This window comes from Scyliorhinus torazame, chromosome 6, assembly GCF_047496885.1.
Source record: "Scyliorhinus torazame isolate Kashiwa2021f chromosome 6, sScyTor2.1, whole genome shotgun sequence".
Classification (NCBI taxonomy): Eukaryota; Metazoa; Chordata; class Chondrichthyes; order Carcharhiniformes; family Scyliorhinidae; genus Scyliorhinus; species Scyliorhinus torazame.
In genome coordinates this window covers 118740479-118760710 of record NC_092712.1, presented here as the reverse complement: position 1 = coordinate 118760710, position 20232 = coordinate 118740479, and the positions used below count along the sequence as shown (strand labels likewise).

General features: G+C 45.7%; 1 protein-coding gene across 4 annotated transcripts in view; it reads left to right on the top strand.

Annotated features, from left to right (window-relative positions):
• ctnnal1 (catenin (cadherin-associated protein), alpha-like 1) overlaps window positions 1–20232 on the top strand; it is a 501890-nt gene that overhangs the window by 478761 nt on the left and 2897 nt on the right. For all 4 annotated transcript variants that reach the window (XM_072508728.1, XM_072508726.1, XM_072508725.1 and 1 more), the window contains one exon: window positions 18229–18312. In XM_072508728.1, coding sequence (XP_072364829.1) covers window positions 18229–18312 — 84 coding nt within the window. The remainder of the gene's footprint in view (window positions 1–18228; window positions 18313–20232) is intronic.

Sequence of the window (20232 nt, the reverse complement as noted above, 5' to 3'; positions counted from 1 at the left end):
CTTATGGGTTCGGAGGAGACGCAAACCGAGGAGCTGAAGCAAAAGTGGGAGGAGGAGTTGAGGGGAGAGATAAAGAAGGGCCTTTGGGCGGACGCGTTGGGTAGGGTCAACGCGACTGCAACATGCGCCAGGCTCAGCCTGATCCAATTTAAGGTCATTCACCGGGCTCACATGACAGTGGCCCGGATTAGCAGGTTCTTTGGGATGGAGGACAGGTGTGCGAAGTGTGCCGGGGGGGGGGGGGGGGGCCCCAGCGAACCATGTTCTAGGCATGCCCAAAACTGAGGGGATTTTACCAGGGGTTTGCCGACACCATGTCCAAGGTATTAAATACAAGGGTGACAATGAGCCCAGAGGTGGCGATTTCTGGGGTGTCGCAGGATCCGGGAATCCAGGAGGAGAAAGAGGCAGATGTTCTGGCCATTGCTTCCCTGGTAGCCCGGAGGCGAATATTACTAGCATGGAGGGACCCGAAGCCCCCAAAATCGGAGACCTGGCTATCGGATATCTCTGACTTCCTCTGCCTGGAGAAAATTAAGTTTGCCATGAGAGGGTCTCTGTTAGGATTCGCCCGGAGTTGGCAACCATTCGTCGACTTCTTCGCAGAGAATTAATCGGCAGCAGAAGGGGGAGTGGGGTGTAAGGCTAGCGTAGATTAGGGGGGTAAATAATGGTAGGACCTGTGGGAGAGGGAAGTGGTATTTGCACTATATTAATATTTTCCTTGTTCTGTACATTGTTGATTCTGTTGCTGTTACATTGCCAAAGAAATACCTCAATAAAATGTTTATTAAAAACAAAAAGAAGGGAGTTCCAGGATTTTGACCAATTGATCGTGAAGGAACAGCAATGAGGTTCCAAGTCAGGATGATGTATTGCATGGAGGGAATTGTGAGAGTGGTAGTGTTGCGCTGTCCTCCTAGGTGTAGAGGACACAGGTTTGGGAGGTGCTGTCGAAGGAGGCTTGGTGAATTGCTGCAGTGCATCTTGTAGATGGGCCAAGCTGCTGCTATTGTGTGTCAGTGATGGAAGGAGTGAATGTTGAAGGTGGTGGATGAAGTGCTGCTTTGCCCTGGATGGTGTAGAGCCTTTTGAGTGTTGCTGGAGTTGCATTCATCCAGGCAAGTGGAGAGTATTCCAACACCACACTGCTGACTTGTGCCTTGTAGATTGTGGACAGGCTTTGAGGAAGTCAAGTGAGTCAGATGCCACAGTGTTCCTGGTCTCTGACCTGTTAAATCATAGAATGTACATTGTAGAAGGTGATCATTCGGCCCATCATGTCTGCACTGACCCTTACTTAAGCCCATGCCTCTAACTCATCCCCATAACCCAGTAATCCACCTAACCTTTTGCATACAAGGGGCAATTTAACATGGCCAATCCACCTAATCTTCACATCTTTGGACTGTGGGGGGGAAACCGGAGCACCCAGAGGAAACCCACGCACACATACGGGAAGAACTTGCAGACTCCACACAGACAGTCACTCGAGGCCGGAATTGAACCTGGTCCCTGTCGTGTTGGGTGTTCCGATACACAAACGAACCAACACGGTTGTAGATGGTACAACTCTGTTTTATTATTCTGTAAAATAATAACTATTAACTTTTGGCTGTGGTTCGTACTTTACCAGATAACCTGTGGACCCAGCCCTAGCACTATCTTAGTGAGGCACTCAGCATATGGTGTATGTCTGAGTGGCACGCTGTGAGCTCTGTGCTCTGAGCTATCTCCTGTTAGAATGAGCGGGAACTGTGGTGTTCCCTGTTTTATAGTGTGTGTGCTCTCACTGGTGATTGGCTGTGATGTTGTGTGTGTGTTGGTTGGTCCATCTACCTGTCCATCAGTGTGTGTCTGTGATTGCACCATGATATGTTAATGTGGATATCATGACATCCCCCTTTCACAACGATATGTGCCTACATGGTAATAAATATTGGTGTGTACTGAGTGCATCTGAGTATGTGTGTGCAATATTTACTTCAATATGAGGCTAAACTATATACATAGGAAGGTGTCAGGTGCAACAGAGCAACGAGGTTGTACCACAAACAAAACAAGTGCAATCATCAAATATCGAAAGAGAACTCCTGGAACGACAAGAAAGAAACACGTTAACAGTATTGCACAACAATTCAGTGAGTCCAATGTGCAAACAGGCTCATAAAGTCCAGTCTATTAGGTGGGCGACGAATTCGGGTTGACCGTTAGGGTGGCACACCATTCATCGCCAGGATTAATGCTGTGCACTGGCATCAGCTGGTGGGTCCTACTTAGGGACATCCAGTTCCTGTCTATTACCGCAACACGGAAGGGTTCCCGGTCGTCGGTGTCACCGGTCTGCACGTCGTCAGGGTACGACTCGGTGTATGTGGGCTGAATGGCCTGCACGTCCCTGCGAGGCTGGCTGAATTGCGGAGGGTTGGTAGGTTGAGCTGCTCGACAACAGGCAGCGTAGTGGCCCATCCTGCCACAGCGGAGGCATTGTCGCGTTTTAGCTGGACATTGCCGCTTTAAGTGTGAGGATCCACAGTTGCCGCATGTCGTGACATCATGGCGTTCGTTGCGCAACCGTGCATGCGCGGTGCGGTCCTGTGTAGAGCGCGCCTGCGCATCACCTCCCTCTGCGTCGACGTCCCCTCTTTTGGCGCGTACAAGCGCGGGAGGCCTCGGAAAGCGCGCGAAATGGCCGCCCTCGTCCGGGCCGCGGGCCGGGAGGAACTCGATCGACTGGACCCGCTCAGCCTCGTAGGACCCCTGCCGTGCCGATTTGGCCGCCTGGAATTGGGAGTACCGGCTGGTCGCGTTTTCGTGAATGACGCAGGTTTCGATTGCAGTGGCTAGGGTGAGGCGCTTTATTTTGAGGAGCTGCTGGCGTAGGGTGTCCGAGGTGACCCCAAAAACTATCTGATCCCGAATCATGGAGTCGGAGGTGGCCTCATAGCCGCAGGACTGCACGAGGATACGGAGGTGTGTCAGGAAAGATTGAAAAGGCTCATCCTTACCCTGCAGGCGCTGCTGGAAGAGGTACCTCTCGAAGCTCTCATTAACACGCTGAAGTGTTCCTCAAATTTTAGAAGGACCGTCTTGCACTTTGTCTTGTCCTCGCCTTCCGTGAATGCCAGGGAGTTGTAGATGTGGATGGCGTGTTGCCCCAACGTGGAGAGGAGGAGGGCGATCTTCCTGGTGTCCGATGCATTCTCCCTGTCTGTGGCTTCTAGGAAGAGCTGGAAGCGCTGTTTAAACAGCTTCCAGTTGACGCCGAGATTTCCAGTGATTTGGAGCGGCTGCGGCGGGCTGATGGTGTCCATGGCGCAGGATGGCGGATCTCTGAAGAGGTGCAGGTAGGTCTCACAGTCGCTGGCGAGTTTCCAGACCTGGTACCATGTCGTGTTGGGTGTTCCGATACACAAACGAACCAACATGGTTGTAGGTGGTATAACTCTGTTTTATTATTCTGTACAATAATAACTATTAACTTCTGGCTGTGGTTCGTACTTCACCAGCTAACCTGTGGACCCAGCCCTAGCACTATCTTAGTGAGGCACTCAGCACATGGTGTATGTCTGAGTGGCACGCTGTGAGCTCTGTGCTCTGAGCTATCTCCTGTTAGAATGAGCGGGAACTGAGGTGTTCCCTGTTTTATAGTGCGTGTGCTCTCACTGGTGATTGGCTGTGATGTTGTGTGTGTGTTGGTTGGTCCATCCAGGGTGTGTTAGTACAGGTTTCAGAGATGGTAATGCCATTGAATGTCACCGGGAGATGGTTAGGCGCTTTCTTATTAGAGGTGACAATTGTCTGTCACTTATCTGGCGTGATTGTTGTTTGCACTTATCATCCCAAGCCTGCTTCAGTATCTGAGGAGTTGCGAATGGCAAACATCCTCACTTTGACCTTACAATGGAAGGAAGGTCATTGATGATGTAACTGAAGATGGTTGGGCCTAGAACATTGCCCTGAGGAACTACTGCAGTGAGCTCGTGCTGAGATGAATGACCTCCAACAACCACAATCATCTATCCTTTGTGCTAAGTATGACTCCCAACAAGTGGAGCATTTCCATTATTTCCATTGACTTCAGTTTTCAGGACTCCTTGATGCCACACTCGATCAAATGCTGCCTTGATGTCAAGGGTAGTCACTCTCGCATCGACTCTTGAGTTCAGCTCTTTTGTCCATGTTTGGACCAAGACTGTAATGAAGTCCGGCACAAAAATAGAAAACGCTGAAAAAAACCTAGCAGGCCTGGCAGCATCTGTGGAAAGAGAAAGAATTAGCGTTTTCAGTCCGTTTGAATCTTCAGAGTCCGGAGCTAAGTGGCCCTGGCAGAACCCAAACTGAGCATCAGCGATCACGGTATTTGCTGGCAAAGTGCTGGTTGACAGCACTGTTGCCGAAACCTTTCAGCACTTTTTGAAAACCAATAGTAGACTGAATGGGAGGTAATTCGCTGGATTGAATTTGCCCTGCTTTTTGTGCACAGAACATACTTGAATTTTCCAGTGTTGTAACCGCACAGTAACAGTTTGGTTAGGGGGAGGGCTAGTTCTGGAGTACAAGGGATGGATTCTCCCAAAATGGGGCTATGTCCCCACACCGGTGTAAAAATGCTGGCGTTTCACTCCGGAGTTCCCTTAAAAAAGCGAAGATAATTCTCTCACTTGCATGAGGCTAGCAGGGACCCAGAGTGATTCACGCAGCCTTAGCTGCAGATACGGGCCCCTGCACTTCTGGTTTTGAGTCCACGCATGCGCATGGCGGCGGCCTCCAGCGGCCGCGCCGAGCGCCATGGTGGGCTCGGACCTCGGAGGCAGCTGCAAGATGTACGCTCCCCGATCGTCTGCATGCCTGAAGATCCGACCGGCCTGATCTGTCCCCCGGCCGCCCATAAGCCCCCCCTGGTGTCCAGTCCCCCCGCCCCCCCCCCCCACCACCAGGGTGGCAGTGGGCTGACTCCGCAGCCGCCACGCAAGCTTCCCGAACGGCATTAGGTGGTTAGAACCACGCCGTCGGGAACTCGCCCGGTTGGGAGCGGAGGATCGCTGGGCGGGCCTCTGGCGATCAGCCCCCAGCCGCGCTAGTACTCTGCGAGCACGTGATTCTCAGGTTCCAGAGAATCACTGGGCCCGATTTTGGCATGAAAGTTGATTCTCCACCCCCACGCCAAACGTGATTTTGGCGCGGGGCTGCAGAGAATCCAGCCTCAAGTCTTCAGTACAATTGCCAGAATGTTGTCAGGACCATGGCCTATACAGTATCCAGTGTGCTCAGCTGTTTCTTGATGCTATGTGAAGTGAATAAAATTGACATCTGTGATGTCGCGGATCTGGAGAGATGGATCATTCACACACCACTTCTGACTGAAGATTGTTTCGAATGCTTCAGCCTTGTCTCTTGCACTGATGTGCTGGGATCCCCAATCATTGAGGATACTTGAGGATCCTCCTCCTCCAGTTAGTGATTTAATTGGCCACCATCATTCACAATTGAATGTGTGACAGGACTATCGAACTTTGTTTTTGATTTAAAGTGCTTGAGGCCTCTGTTGAATAACACCTGAAAGGTAGGCCCTTATGCTCCTCATAACCAAAATCTATAAACAGTTGTAGGTCAGGTGAACTCCATGATATACTTTGGAGTTCTCTAAACCCTGGCCCATAACAATATAGAAATGAATTAGTCCCCTGAATTGATCTGTATTCCTTCACCAAATTTTGGAATAATTCATTAGCAAGTTGCAGACCATTGTCTGACACCGTAATGTCCAAATGCTGTGTTGAGTAAATTCTCTTCAGTGATTGAATAGCTGCTTCCATTCTATTACTGCGCAATCTGTCACATTAATCCACCTTAATTAATGACAGTAGGAAATATCTTGCCTTTAAAATCAAATAAATCCATTCCCAAGCATTCCCACAGCCTTGGTGGAAAAGTGGAAGGTGACGCTAATTATTTTTGCTCTTGGCTGTTCACCGCACATTGTCATAATATACACCAGTATATCATGGTGCAGTCACACACTGATGGACACACAGTGGGACCAATCAACATATACAACACCACAGCCAATCACCAATGAGAGCACACGCACTATAAAGACAGGGGACATCAGAGTTCCCACTCATTCGAGTAGCAGCTAGCTAGGAGCACAGAGCTTACAGCCTGCAACACAGACATTCACCATGTGCTGAGTGCATCAACTGGTTCGGACAAGGCAAAGGTCTTTAGATAAAGCTGGTATTGTATTTACACACTGTTGAAGTATGTTTAAATAGTTAACCTTTTAATAAAATAGTGTTGCACTACTTCAAGTGTTGGTGACCTGTATGTGATCCAGAACACCCAACATATCACACATGTAAGACAATTTGAAATAATTTAATCAATATAACAACTAATGCCTGGCCGCAAAACTGATTGCTGTGCTCTTGTTTGACATTTTGTTATCTCAAAAGTGACGTTGGTGAAGTCATTGAAAGAATATCAAGCTAGTGCTTTCAGATTGACTAGTCTATCATTAAAAACCAGGAGATTATCAACGATTGTGAGGGGCTTTCTTTGTTCAAAGTACTGCCACAGCACTTTGGTTACAGCACAGGAGGAGGTAATTTAACCTATCATGTCTACTCTCGCTCTCTGCAAGAGTAATTCATCTAGTGCCACTCCCCTGCCTTTTCCCATTTGCTTTCAGGGGATTTTCACAGTAACTTCATTGCAATGTTAATGTAAGCCTACTTGTGACACTAATAAAGATTATTATTATTATGTGACAGACCCAGAAGGTGGTGGCACAGTCAATGGGTGATGTGACTCAGTCCACGCGATGGTCCACTCCCTGCGCTCTATGGCCGTGAGCATGCAGACCCTGGTCGAGACCAGAGTGGGCCTCCAGGACTGACAGCATCAGGTAGCGGGGCAGCTTCAGGGAATAGCTCCCCTCGCACCCCTGTCCCATGGAATAGCCCGGGGGCCATCGGGCACTCCGAGGGAGGAGGAGGTGATAGGGCCGGAGGGGGGTACATGGGGTGGGGGGGGTGAGGGTAGTGTTTGTGGGTGGGGGGTTGACACATGTGGCATGGGAGTGCCGGTGACCCCCGCAGTGGAGGTGCCAAAACACCGCAGCGCCTCGGAACTCCCCTCCCCTGTCCTTCGCACATTGGTGGGCAGCGGGTAGAACAGGGTGGCACAACGCCACCTGGGACACCATGGCAGCAGCCGGGCCCATCCAGTCCCGGTCTCCACAGAAGATGCCCGCCAACAGGGATCCAGGTCGCAGGGTGGGAATCACAGCAGGCCGCCTCCACTCCTGATGCACCATTTAGGGATCCACCTGAACATAGCGTTAGGGCCCTTAAGGCCAGAAAGTTAGATACCAGTTAAGTTGCCACGGGAGCAGAGCACAGTTTAGTTATAAGGGCTAGGGTACGTATCCGTGTAAATATCTGCGCACATTAAACACTGTTACAACCTGCCTCGGTGCTCTGTCAGATGGCTGAGGCGTGGGCTGGACTACGCTGGCCATGGGGGGGGGGGATGGATTGGGCCAACTAATGATCTGCCAAGGGTCTTTTCTGTATTTCTGTTCTGGAACGCTGTCAAGGCGACGGAGAATTGCGATTTGGCGTGAAATCGCCGCCCACCGCGATTTTGGCATCGGAACTGATTCTCGCCCAATCTCCTTTCCCAATTTCGCCGTCGGACAAAAAAGAATCCCCCCCCCCTCCCGTGATCTTCCAGAATTCCAGAACAGTTCCCAAGGATTGGAAGATAACAAACATAACTGCTGTACTTAAAAAAGGAGGAAAAGAGAAAATGGGAATTAAAGAAAATTGATTGAGCATGAGGATTCTTTTGCAGCCAGTCCGGATGAAATGATCAGTCGAACACCTCGTTACTTTAACATGTTTATTTCTCAGCCGGGGCTAAAACCACTGTATCCCTTGAGAGTTACACCAGCAAGCCAAAGTCAATACATCTAACAGCAGTTCTTATACAGTTTTTGGCTAATTTCTGAGGGCAGCTCCCTCGCATTCCTATCTGTGCTCTGCTCTCAGCTCAATTATAATTCAGCCCCCCTCAATTATAATTATCTTTAAGCCTAGTACACCCATTCCCAAGGACGTTACTGCAATTTGTCTGGTTCAAAAACAAGTGATACATTTTGCTACCAGAAGCCTGTCTTGACATTTCTTCACACAAAGCTTTATCTAACATTTTGTTTTTCCCATAAAGTTCCAATCCATCTTGAGCCAAACTCTCATTTATCGATCATCAGCCAAACTCTCATTCCCCCCTTTTATCATTTCATGATAACTTCTAATCCATAGTCAATCGTCTCAGTCTTTCCATTCTATTTACATTTCGATCATTTCCTCATATTCCTCTGCACTTTCTTTCACATCCATTAACTCTTCAAGGCGCACTTCATGTTGCTGCATTAACTGTTGAGAAATTACTGCTGCACTGACACTGTTACACAAGCATTTCATTAGGAAGCTAAGCATAATTATTACAAATATTACAACTACCAGGATTATCAATCCATGCACTAGGTAAGACCCCCATGATCCAGCAAACAACCAATCTAACCACCCATCTCTTGATATTTCATGCATTTTCTTAACCTCTTTGCGGATATGATCCACGAGGTGGGTGATGTTCTCCGAACTATCGGGGATGTAGGTGCAACATTCCGAACCGATCATGGCACAAGTCCCACCTTTGTTTGCAAGGAGGTAATCGAGGGCCATTCGGCTTTGTAGGGCTGCGGTTCTTATTGCCACCATTTCATTATTTATCTAGTCAATGTTTCAGTGGTGTCGTTTGCTACCTCTTCCAGGATTTTTGCTATCCCCGACAAGGGGAAGCAGGATCCCAAAGAATCGCTGCTTTCTTTTGCCGCTTCAGGTGAGGGTGATTCCTTAAACTAGTGAGCTGGTGCACGTAGGGAACAACGTATCCCAAATAACAGGATCCCGTCCAATTCTCTGGCAGCCAGGGATATGCCTTGTGGCCACAAATAAAATACGTCCCATTGTATGAAGTGAGTTTGTCCACATCAAACCCTTGGGCCATCAGGGAGTACTTGAAGGTACCTGTCCCATTTGTGTATGGGACGTCCAGTGTACACCCATAAAACTGAGGAGACGTATATATGGGATAGACCTCGGATATGTTGGCCACCACAAATCTGTGCTCGCATTGACTCGCACCTACAAATATCCCTTTAACCACATTCCTTACCAAACATTTTGTTCCCAGTGGTCTTCCCATGTTGGTGATATTAGTGAGGGTAAGAAACGGAGGCTGGTGGGATTTGTTATAACTTGGTTGGTACCACATCTCAAAGCTGTTCATTGGATAGCCCCCCTCTTTCCAAGGCCTTGGGGATATGGGGAGAAACGATAAACTAGAAGCTGCCCCGCCGTCTGGGTGTCTTACCATTGATGCAATTCTTATAGTCCTGGGGGATTGACGAGTACCATCCTGGTAAATATACCATTCTACTGTTTCTGACAGGTTAAGGGGAACAGGTCTGAGGGGGATCCCTCCCTTAGCATGGGTCGGGATATGTGTACATACCCAGCAACCAGAAACATTCATATCCTTTGCGTACACATATGACATATACAAATACGTGTTTACATGTAATTCCCTTTTTCCCCGCAGCCTTACCCTCCCTTGGTCAACGCATCCCAAGGGTAAAGTCTTTTTTTTTTTTGTTTCTGCAGCTATAGTCCCATTTACAGTTGACCCGATGACAGGGTAGGTTGCCCTTAGTCACTCCGCTGATGAGTATGGTCCGATTGCATCGTTGTACGTAGGCTGAACATCCGTTCGCAGGGGTCGCGTTCCAAGGTCCTTCACCTGGGCCTTGACTGGTGCATTGTAAGGTGTCTCCTCGACCGAGGTGATGAGTCCGTCTTCCCTTGGGGCCACAGGTTCTTCGCTTGGCCTCTCCTCCAGTTTCCAAAAGTACCAGCAGGGTTACGATAATAAGGCTGTCCTTCATCCCGTGAATGCTGCTGAAGTTATTACCTAGGGCTCGAAACAGAGGGTTATTCTCTATTGCATTTTCACAACCTTACAATGGTGGATGTGGATCCAGGCATTTCTGCCTTTTACTTTTACAGCAGTGAGAGTAGTGAGTAGGACCTGGTGTGCTCCTTCCCATCGGGGTTCTAATCCTTTCCGAACCCAGTTCCGGATCATAACGTACTCGCCTGAGTTAATGGTGACAGTACTGGATAAGGGGGGTATCTCCCCACGGGCTGCTCGGACCCACGAGTGGAGGCCTTTTAAAACCTTTGTTAGAGCTATAACGTAATTGGCCATTTCCGTGGTCATGTGGTGAAACTGTACTTCCTTATGTTTCCCTTGATCCCAAGGAGTACGCAGGGGTCTTCCGTATAAAATTTCGGCGAGACTCAGTCGTGTCTTTCCAGCTGGGGTTGCTCGTATTTGGAAGAGAGCAATAGGCAATAATTTGAGCTAAGTGGCTCCAGTCTCTGTCTGTAGTTTTGCCAGTTTTGTTTTTAATGTCTGATTAGTCCTTTCTACCATTCCTGCTGCTTGGGGTCGGTATGCGCAATGTAATTGTTGTTTTATTCCCAGCTGAGTACAAAATTCCTCATTGATCTGTCCCACAAAATGAGGTCCATTATCAGAGCTTAATCGATATGGAATTCCAAATCTAGGAACAATTTCTCGCATCAAAACTTTTACTACCGTGGAAGCTTTGTTATCTACAGTGGGGTAAGCTTCTATCCATTTACGAAACACATCAACAATAACCAATACATGTTTATAACATTGGCATCTTTCCAACTCAATGTAGTCCCATCTGGAGTGTCTCAAAGGGACCTTCCGGTAGCGGGGTTTCACCCATTTCACAGGGTATTGCTTTACCAGGATTATACTGCTGACATACTAGGCAACGACTGCTAATGTTTTGTGCTATTTCCTGCAGTCTCAGATGCCACCAAGTTTTGAGCAATACATCACCCGTAGCTCGCGCACCACAATGAGTTGCAAAGTGAACACATTCGGTAACCCAGGCTGCCAATGCATCGGGCATACAAGTTTGCCCTGCCGGGGTGACCCACAATTTGTTTACAGGATCATAACAACATCCCAATTCTTCCCATAGTCTTTTTACACAGCCAGGAGCGTCCTCCTGTAATTGAATGACGTCAGTGATGGTCGGCATTGGCTTTTCAGAGGGAGACTGACCCTTGGAGCTTTTAGTCTGGCTCATCATTTTTGGTACCACCATGTCTTTTAAGCGAGAAGCCTCTTTGGCTTGGTGGTCCGCCTGCCGATTACCCGCGTCCACCAGGGTTTTGCCTGTCGTATGGGCAGCGCACTTTATTACGGCTATTTGTTTAGGGAGCATTAAAGCCTGTAGTAATTGTGTAACTAACTGTTTGTGGGATATCTGAGTGCCTGCAGATGTAAGAAATCCCCTGTTCTTCCATAATTGACCAAAATCGTGTGTGACCCCAAAGGCATATCAGGAATCCGTGTAGATATTTACAATTTTATCTTTCCCTAATACACAGGCTCGAATAAGTGCAAAAAGTTCAGCCTGTTGGGCGGAAAAGGGAGTTTTGAATGCTGCTGCTTCAAGAGTTTCTCCTTGTTGGTTAACAATTGCATACCCTGATAATCTATCCCTCCTTTCACCGATGGATGAACTACCATCGGTGAATAGGTCTAGATCAGCATTTGATATTGGAGAATCAGTGAGATCATCGCGTAATGACGCATCGTCTTGTAAGAGAGAAAGACAGTCATGAGTCGGGGACTCAGTGGCGTTAGGCGGGTCGGAAAGGAAACTAGCGGGGTTAATAGTAGTGCAGTGCCGGAACTGAAGTTTCTGGTTATTGAGGAGATAAATCTCATATTTATTTTGACCGCCATAGTTAGGTGCTGAGTCTGAAGTTGACCGAGCAGGGCTGTGACTGAATGTGAACTATAAATAACAATATCCTGCTGACGAGTGAGATTAGCCGCTGACGGGAGACTGTTGTAAATAGAGGCTAAAATCTGAGTACATCCAGGATAGCCGAGTGCAACTGGATCAAGTTTAGACGAGTAATAAGCTATAGGACGGTGGCGATCCCCATGTTTCTGGGTAAGTACTGCGGTGGCACAACCGGCTAAAACAGTACAATAAAGTTGGAAAGGTCGATCATAAAGGGGGCGTCCTAGTGCTGGCGCCCTCATTGAGGTGTCTTTTAGCCGATGGAAGGCCTCTTGGGCTTCCGTACTTAACTGGAACTCTCCAGCGTTATTGGTGTATGGGGTCAATAGCCGGGTATCTAGGGCGATATTCGAAATCCATTGCCGACAATAATTAACCATCCCGAGCCATTTACGGACATCCTTAGCCGTTGTGGATGCAGGGCATTGACAAATGGGCTGAACTCGACTTGGTGATAGCGCCCGTGCATTGGCGGATAAAAGGATACCCAGAAACCGGACTGTTGGTTGGGCTACTACTACTTTGGCGGGTGACAAAACGTATCCTAAAATTGAAAGGTAATTTAATAATTGAGCCGTATCTTCTTTACAACTTTGTTCTGACGGGCTTGCGATCAGTAAATCGTCAACATACTGTACGAGGGTGGATCCCCTTTTAATTCCAGGGGCTGTAATTGTTGTTGGAGACAGCGGGAGAAAAGAGTAGGCGAGTGTATAAATCCTTGAGGCAACCTAGTCCATGTGTATTGTTGATTTTGATATGTAAAGGCAAAGAGATACTGTGAATCCGGGTGCAAGGGGAGGGCGAAAAAGGCATGCTGGAGATCCACCAGGGAAAATGTTGTAGCGTCCGCTGGGACTTGGGCTAAAATGTGGGCTGGATTTGGGACCAATGCGTGAAGGGGTTGCACAATGGCATTAATTGAGCGCAGATCTTGGACGAGGCGATATTGATCTGGCTTGCTGGGCTTCGGGACTGCTAGTATTGGAGTATTACAAGGAGAGTGACACGGAACCAAAACTTGTTGCCGAATAAGATTCTGTATAAGTGCCTCTAGTGAATTCTACAGGGATAGTCAAGAACTGTCAACTTAAGAGAACTGTCATTATTCTGAATATTGCTATATTAATTTTAAGAAACCAACATATCTTGCTAGTAGTGCCTTCTTTAATAGAATCGACAAATTCATCTACAGAAAACCTATATGTTTAATAAGTTATTGTGTTTGATATTTTAAAATAAATGTTTAGAATTAGCCTGGAAATTAAAACTTCAAACAATGGAAGCTGGTTTTACAAAAACCAAAACAGCTCTGATTAAAAAGAACAGATCATTCAAGGACATTTGATAACGGGAATCTGGCAGCAATCCAACTTTTACTCCCAGTCCATTCGAGTGACAATTATTTTTTTTTTTTAGTTTGGAGATGCGAATGGCATCATTCTAAGCTATACGCCTCTTTTTGTCTCTGCAAGAAAATTAACCCTTTCAACAAGCTTTTGTGTATAATCCAGAAGATGTCAAAGTGCAGAATGTTGTACTTTCATTCCCAATAACTTTAAAGAAGTTAAAGATTTGGCATTACATATCCAAAAAGAAATCAAAAAAACTTGATCCACCCTAATTTATCTTCCAACTGTACCCCCAATCGATGAATTTGAGCTGAAGTACTATTATTGAAATGTTACTGATCAATCAACTGTTTGACTGTATTATATTGTATAATTTATTAATACTGAATCAGTAGTATCAAATTTGATTAATTTATTAATTATAATAATTATTTTGAAATGCCTGTTGTTGGGCCCCTGCGGTTGGCAGGGTTGTATGCTATATTGGGAACTTGCCGGACGGGAAACTGACACAGCGGTTGATAATCGTCTGGGTAATCAGGGAAATCTACCTCTGGTGCTCCCTCTTTTCCCGGGACTAACTCTTGATTCATCTGTGGGAATTGATTAGCATGGGTTTTAGAACGAGTGCGAGTCGCCGGACCTCCTTGCGACAGTGGAGGTGGTGATAGTGGTGGGGGGAGCGGTGGATAAAAGGCTTGAATGTACACATCTTTAATGTAATTTCTAACATGGTCACACCAGAGGAATAAAGAGGTTTTTTTCGTCTGAAACATCATTTGTTTTAGAACAGTTTAAACTACAATCAGAACCCTGGGAATGTAAGGTGGAGGCGGTCGTAGTGGCGGTGTAACGGTCGGTTGTCCCCTATATAGCCAATTTTCAGGGTCATCCTCATCGTCTCCCTCGGTCAAGGCAAGGCCGGCCATTTGACCATACGGTCCTGATTTAGAAATGGGGGGTTTTACAGACTTAGGTCTTTTTCTATGGTGGGCACATTCCTTTTTCAAAACCCCCGCAGTCTTAACAATTCCCCCTTCTGTTAATTCAATACCCAATTTTAAAGCGTTAGCCTGCCAATTAGCCAATAAAGCTGTATCTTTTAATTTTTGGCAGTACTCCCGCCATAACTCAATCAATTTCTTAGCCGTGGAGCTACGGTTATGTTGCCAAATAATCTGCTGTGCCTCTATAACCGTAGGCAAATCTTTTGATCCTCCCAGGGGCCATTTCCCCTTTCCTAATTTCTTATGCAATTCTCCCGATAACTGCCGCAGCTGCTGAGAATGTTCCGGATACTGTTCACAAAGAGTTTGAAGCGCGCTTCCACTATCAGAGGTGCTATCTGAAGTACTACCCATCGTCTCCTATCCTCAGATGATCCTTGTGGTTACCTGCTTAATTTTGGTAACGATCCTAAATCGCCTATTCAATCAAGAATTTAAACGGGGTTATCCTGCCCCATTGCCCAATCAAAAGGCTAAATCAAATTGTTCAAAAGTGACTTTTAGAAGGTCAAAGTCTGGAAATGAAACATGAAAAGAGAGAGAGAGAGGACTGATTTAAACAGTCTGACAGACTCAGGGAATCAGAGACAGAACTAACAGACTGACAGACTCAGAGAATTAAAGACAGAACTAACAGATTTAAGAAATTGTTCGAGTGTTCCGACAGGGAACGCAACGGTCAAGCCCTATTTATTATGTTTCCTTTAGGTGTTATCCGCACCACCATTTAAATTTTATAATATATAATTTGGACAGAGTTATCCGTTCTCCGTAATATTCAATCTGATCAACCCGAAGTGTCGAACAAGTCTAGACACCGGTTGATATACTTATTTATCGAAAACCACCTTTTATCACTAAGGTATTAGGCAACCCTAAGGATCATCGTCACTCATTTACCCGGAGATTTAAGGAGGACTCTAATCTCCCAAGGTTTCCAACCCGGGACTTTAGGAAGGATTTTAACCTCCCAGGGACTCCAACCCGGACTGTTTAGGGAGGACTCTAACCTCCCAAGGTTTCCAACCCGGGACTTTAGGGAGGACTTTAACCTCCCAGGGACTCCAACCCTGGACCTTTTAGGGAGGACGCTAACCTCCCAGGGTTTCCAACCCAGGACTTTAGGAAGGATTTTAACCTCCCAGGGACTCCAACCCGGACTGTTTAGGGAGGACTCTAACCTTCCAAGGTTTCCAACCCGGGACTTTAGGAAGGTCCAACCTTCCTGGGACTCCAACCCTTTCAACCCTTCTTAGTAACGGGTTCGCCGGACTGCTTTGATTTCGTCAGAGTCTCTACTGAAGCTGAACAGCAAGGCGTGGCCACACTCGGGGCAGCAGAGGGGGAAACCAAAGTGATAACAAGGGTACTCGCGTTTGGTGGCCAATTCCCTCCTCAGCGTCCGAATGCGATCAATCTGTTACGCCGTCAGGTTCCAGGGAGGCTCCTTGAATGCCCGCATTCTCCACCAAATGAGGATTCATTTGCATCCAGTCCGGATGAAATGATCAGTCGAACACCTCGTTACTTTAACATGTTTATTTCTAGGCTGGGACTAAAACCACTGTATCCCTTGAGAGTTACACCAGCAAGCCAAAGTCAATACATCTAACAGCAGTTCTTATACAGTTTTTGGCTAATTTCTGAGGGCAGATCCCTCGCATTCCTATCTGTGCTCTCAGCTCAATTATAATTCAGCCCCCCTCAATTATAATTATCTTTAAGCCTAGTGCACCCATTCCCAAGGACGTTACTGCAATTTGTCTGGTTCAAAAACAAGTGATACATTTTGCTACCGGAAGCCTGTCTTGACATTTCTTCACACAAAGCTTTATCTAACATTTTGTTTTTCCTATAAAGTTCCAATCCATCTTGAGCCAAACTCTCATTTATTGATCATCAGCCAAACTCTCAAGCAAAGCCATCACAAATGTATGACCAATTGCAATTGACAAATGTGTTAAAGCAAAATACTACAGATGCTGGAAATCTGAAAGAAAAACAGCAATGTTTGGAATAGTCAGGTCAGGCAGCATCTGTGGAGATGAAAGTCCAGAGCTGAAATGTTAACTGTTTTTCTCTCCACAGATGCTGCTGATTTGCACTATTTTCTGTTTTTATTGATGACCAATCTGTTTTTGTTTTTTTTTTTGAAGATGGATTAGTGGAACCAGTGGATGTTTTGCATTTGGAATTTCAAAAAAACATTTGATAAGGTGCCACACAAGAAGCTGTAGCTCAAAAATAGAGCTTGTGAAACTTTGAGTAATATATTAGAATGGCTTGGCATTTGGTTAATGGACAGGAAAGAGAGGGAACACCTTTGGGTTGACATGCTGTAACTAGTGGGGTACCACAAGGGTCACTACTTGGGCATCAGCTATTTACAATCTATATTAATGATTTGAATGAGGGGATTGGGTGCAACACATCCAGGTTTCCCAACAGTACAAAGTTAAGTTTAAAAAGTAAATGGTAAGTACAACAAAAAGAGGCTGCAGAGGAATATTGACAGGTTGAGTGAGTGGCAAGAACCTGGCAGACAATGCAACCCAAGTGTAATTATATTCAATTCAATAGGGTAAATGAAAAAGCAGAATATCATTTGAATGCTGTGACTCTGGGAAATGTGTACACTCAAAAGTACATTGCTGCCAATATACAATGAATCACAAAGTTAATATGCAAGTACAGCAAGCAATTAGGAAGGCAAATAGGATACTAGCTTTTGTTAGAAAGGGATCAGGCAATAAGAATAAAAAAGTATTCTTGCAATTATGTAAATAATTGGTGAAGCTCCATCTGGTGTCTTGTGTGCAGTTTTGGTCTCCTTAGCTGAAGAAAGACCGTGTTGCACACCCTAAAGGGCAAGTAAGATCAACTGAACTGGCTCCTGGGACGAGGGGAGTGGCCTTGGAGGAGAGATTGAATAGACTAGGCCCATATTCATAGAATTTACAGTGCAGAAGGAGGCCATTCGGCCCATCATGTCTGCACCGGCCCTTAGAAAGAGCACCCTACTTAAGCCTCCATCCTATCCCTGTAACCCAGTAACCCCACCTCACCTTTTTGGACACTAAGGGCAATTTATCATGGCCAATCCACCTAACCTGCACATCTTTGGACTGTGGGAGGAAACCGGAGCACCCGAAGGAAAAGACACTGGGAGAACGTACAGACCCCACAGAGACAGTGACCTAAGCTGGGAATTGAACCTGGGACCCTGGAACTGTGAAGTAACTGTGCTAACCACTGTGCTACCGTGCTGCCCATATTGCTTGGAATTTAGAGGAATGAGAGGGAATTCAATTGTAATATATTAAATACCTAAGGGACTTGACAGGATAGATGCTAAGAAAATGTTTTCCCGAGCTGGGGAATGTAGAAGATGAGGTCACAGTCTCAATAAGGGTTGATCATTGAGGACTGAAATAAAGTGAACTTTCTGCACTCAATGAGTTGTGAATCTTTGGAATTCTGTATCCCAGAGAGATGTGTATACTCAAATCATTGAGAATATTCAAGAGGGAATTTGATTGTAGGTATTAAAGAAATTAATGAGTATAGGGATAATGCAAGAGGTGGAGTTGAGATAGAAAATCAGCCCTGACCTTCTTGAAAGGCAGAGCCGAGAGGCCAAATTCCTCCTCTAGCCTCTATTTCTTACATTCCCTAATGGGAATTCAAAGGAAATTCTACCACTTATGGATAAAGGGATTGATTCATAATTCCAAGGAAAGTACTGATTCCAGCTACAATCCAGTTCGATATGGTAGATGTGCAATCAAAGGAATCTCTGTAAAGGAGTTATTAAGTGAATACCAATATTAGCTTTAATACAATTTCAATTAATATGTATTACATTATTGTATGTTTTTAGGTTGACACTTCCATTCAAGAAACGAAGAATGTAATGACTGTACTGATGAAGATTCTTTCTCTTTGTTACAAGCTATTAAAAAAGGTAAGACAATAATAACTTGAAACAAATCATTTCACAAAATAAAAATAGCTTCTGGTAGATCCATGGCTTATTTATCAGGAATGAAGCAATTCAACATAGAAATTAAAGATTGAATCTTTGTACAAAACCAGTGTTGTCAACACCTAAAGTGTTAAAATCCTGTAGGTCCTGGATTCTGAAATGAAAACAGAAAATGCTGGAAACACTGTATTCTGATGAAGGGTTATAGACCAAAAGAGAATGTTTGTAATTTAACCAGCTATCTGTTGAGAGAACCTGAGATTTGTCATTATAAGATTACTGCTACATGACTTATTTCATAATCTGTCATTATCACTGTCCACTTGTCACTTTGCAGTTTAATTGACAGCTCCACGTGATTACAAATTCCTTGATATGGGGCTATGAATACAAATGTTTCTTATCAGAATGGATTACGTACTTGAATTAAAATTCACTTGAAGTAATTTAAATGTACTGAATGAGCTTTAATGAGTGAATGGTGTTTTTAAAAACAGGGAAGTCACCAATAGATGCTTACAACTTTTATCTTCGCATGATGCCTATGTTGCTTACTGGATTAGATGGAATTGTAGGTGTAAGGTTAAAGAATGGTGAGTGGGAGTCTTGACTTGGTTCGAGTTTGGCACTAAGTTGGCACGGGCTGGAAAGGGCCATGGAGGGTGGGTAAAGGAGCAGAGGTTGGAATGGAAGGCATGAGGCTCAATGGGAAGTTGGGGATACGGGTTGGCATGGATGGGGCAGAGGGGGTTATGGGTGTGAATGCTTAGAGGGTTGATTTTGGTTGTATTGCTTTTGTTTACAGCTGCGACTAAGTTCTGGAGCACCAAGGCAGGCCTTTTAAACAGCCGGCCTTGGCACACGGCAAATCCTGTGGCTCGGGCGGTACAGTGGCGTAGTGGTTAGCACTGCTGTCTTATGGGTTAGATCCTGGCCCCGGGTTACTGTCCGTATGGAGTTTGCACATTCTCCCCATGTCTGCGTGGGTCTCACCCCCACAACCCAAATGGTGTGCAGGGTAGGTGGATTGGCCACACTAAATTGCCCGTTAATTGGAAAAAAAGAATTGGGTACTCTAAATTTATTTTTTCAAAACCCTGTGCTAACAGCTGCACCGCCAGAACATAAAACCGAAGATGCAAGACACTTTTCCTGAGTCACTGTAGAACAGTGGTTAGCACTGCTGCTTCACAGCGCCAGGGAACTGGGTTCAATTCCCGTCTTGTGTCACTGCCTGTGTGGAGTCTGCATGTTCTCCCCTTGACTGCGTGGGATTCCTCCGGGTGCTCCAGTTTCCTCCCACAAGTCCCGAGAGACGTGCAGTTAGGTGAATTGGTCATTCTGAATTCTCCCTCAGTGTACCCGAACAGGCGCCGGAGTGTGGCGACTAGGGGATTTTCACAGTAGCTTCATTGCATTATTAATGTAAGCCTACTTGTGACAATAATAAAGATTATTAAGATTTGCAGAGTCGGAAAATTTACCAACTGTGCACTCCCAAAGTAGGAATGAAAATTTGGCCCATTAACTCTGTTTCTCTCCATAGGTATGCCTAATCTGTTGAGTGTTTTCAACATTTTCTATTTCATAATTGGGAGGATTTACCTGTTTGGAATAGGAATTCTATGTGAAACTAAGTTGGTTCAGTGTCAGAATGTTGTTGGTTCAATCTGCTTTACAGAATTAAGCACTAAATCATGACCAATTGTTTTAGTGCAGTGCTGAGGGAGTACCGTATTGTCAGAAATACCATTTAATTCAGATTATCTTTAACCAAAGTCCAGACCACCTGTTCACCATCAAAACAGATTCATTGGCCATTCATGTCATTGCTACCTGGTGTGTGTTTGAAATGCTGTCACTTGTTATATAGATGTATTGGCTGCAGCATTTGCCTAC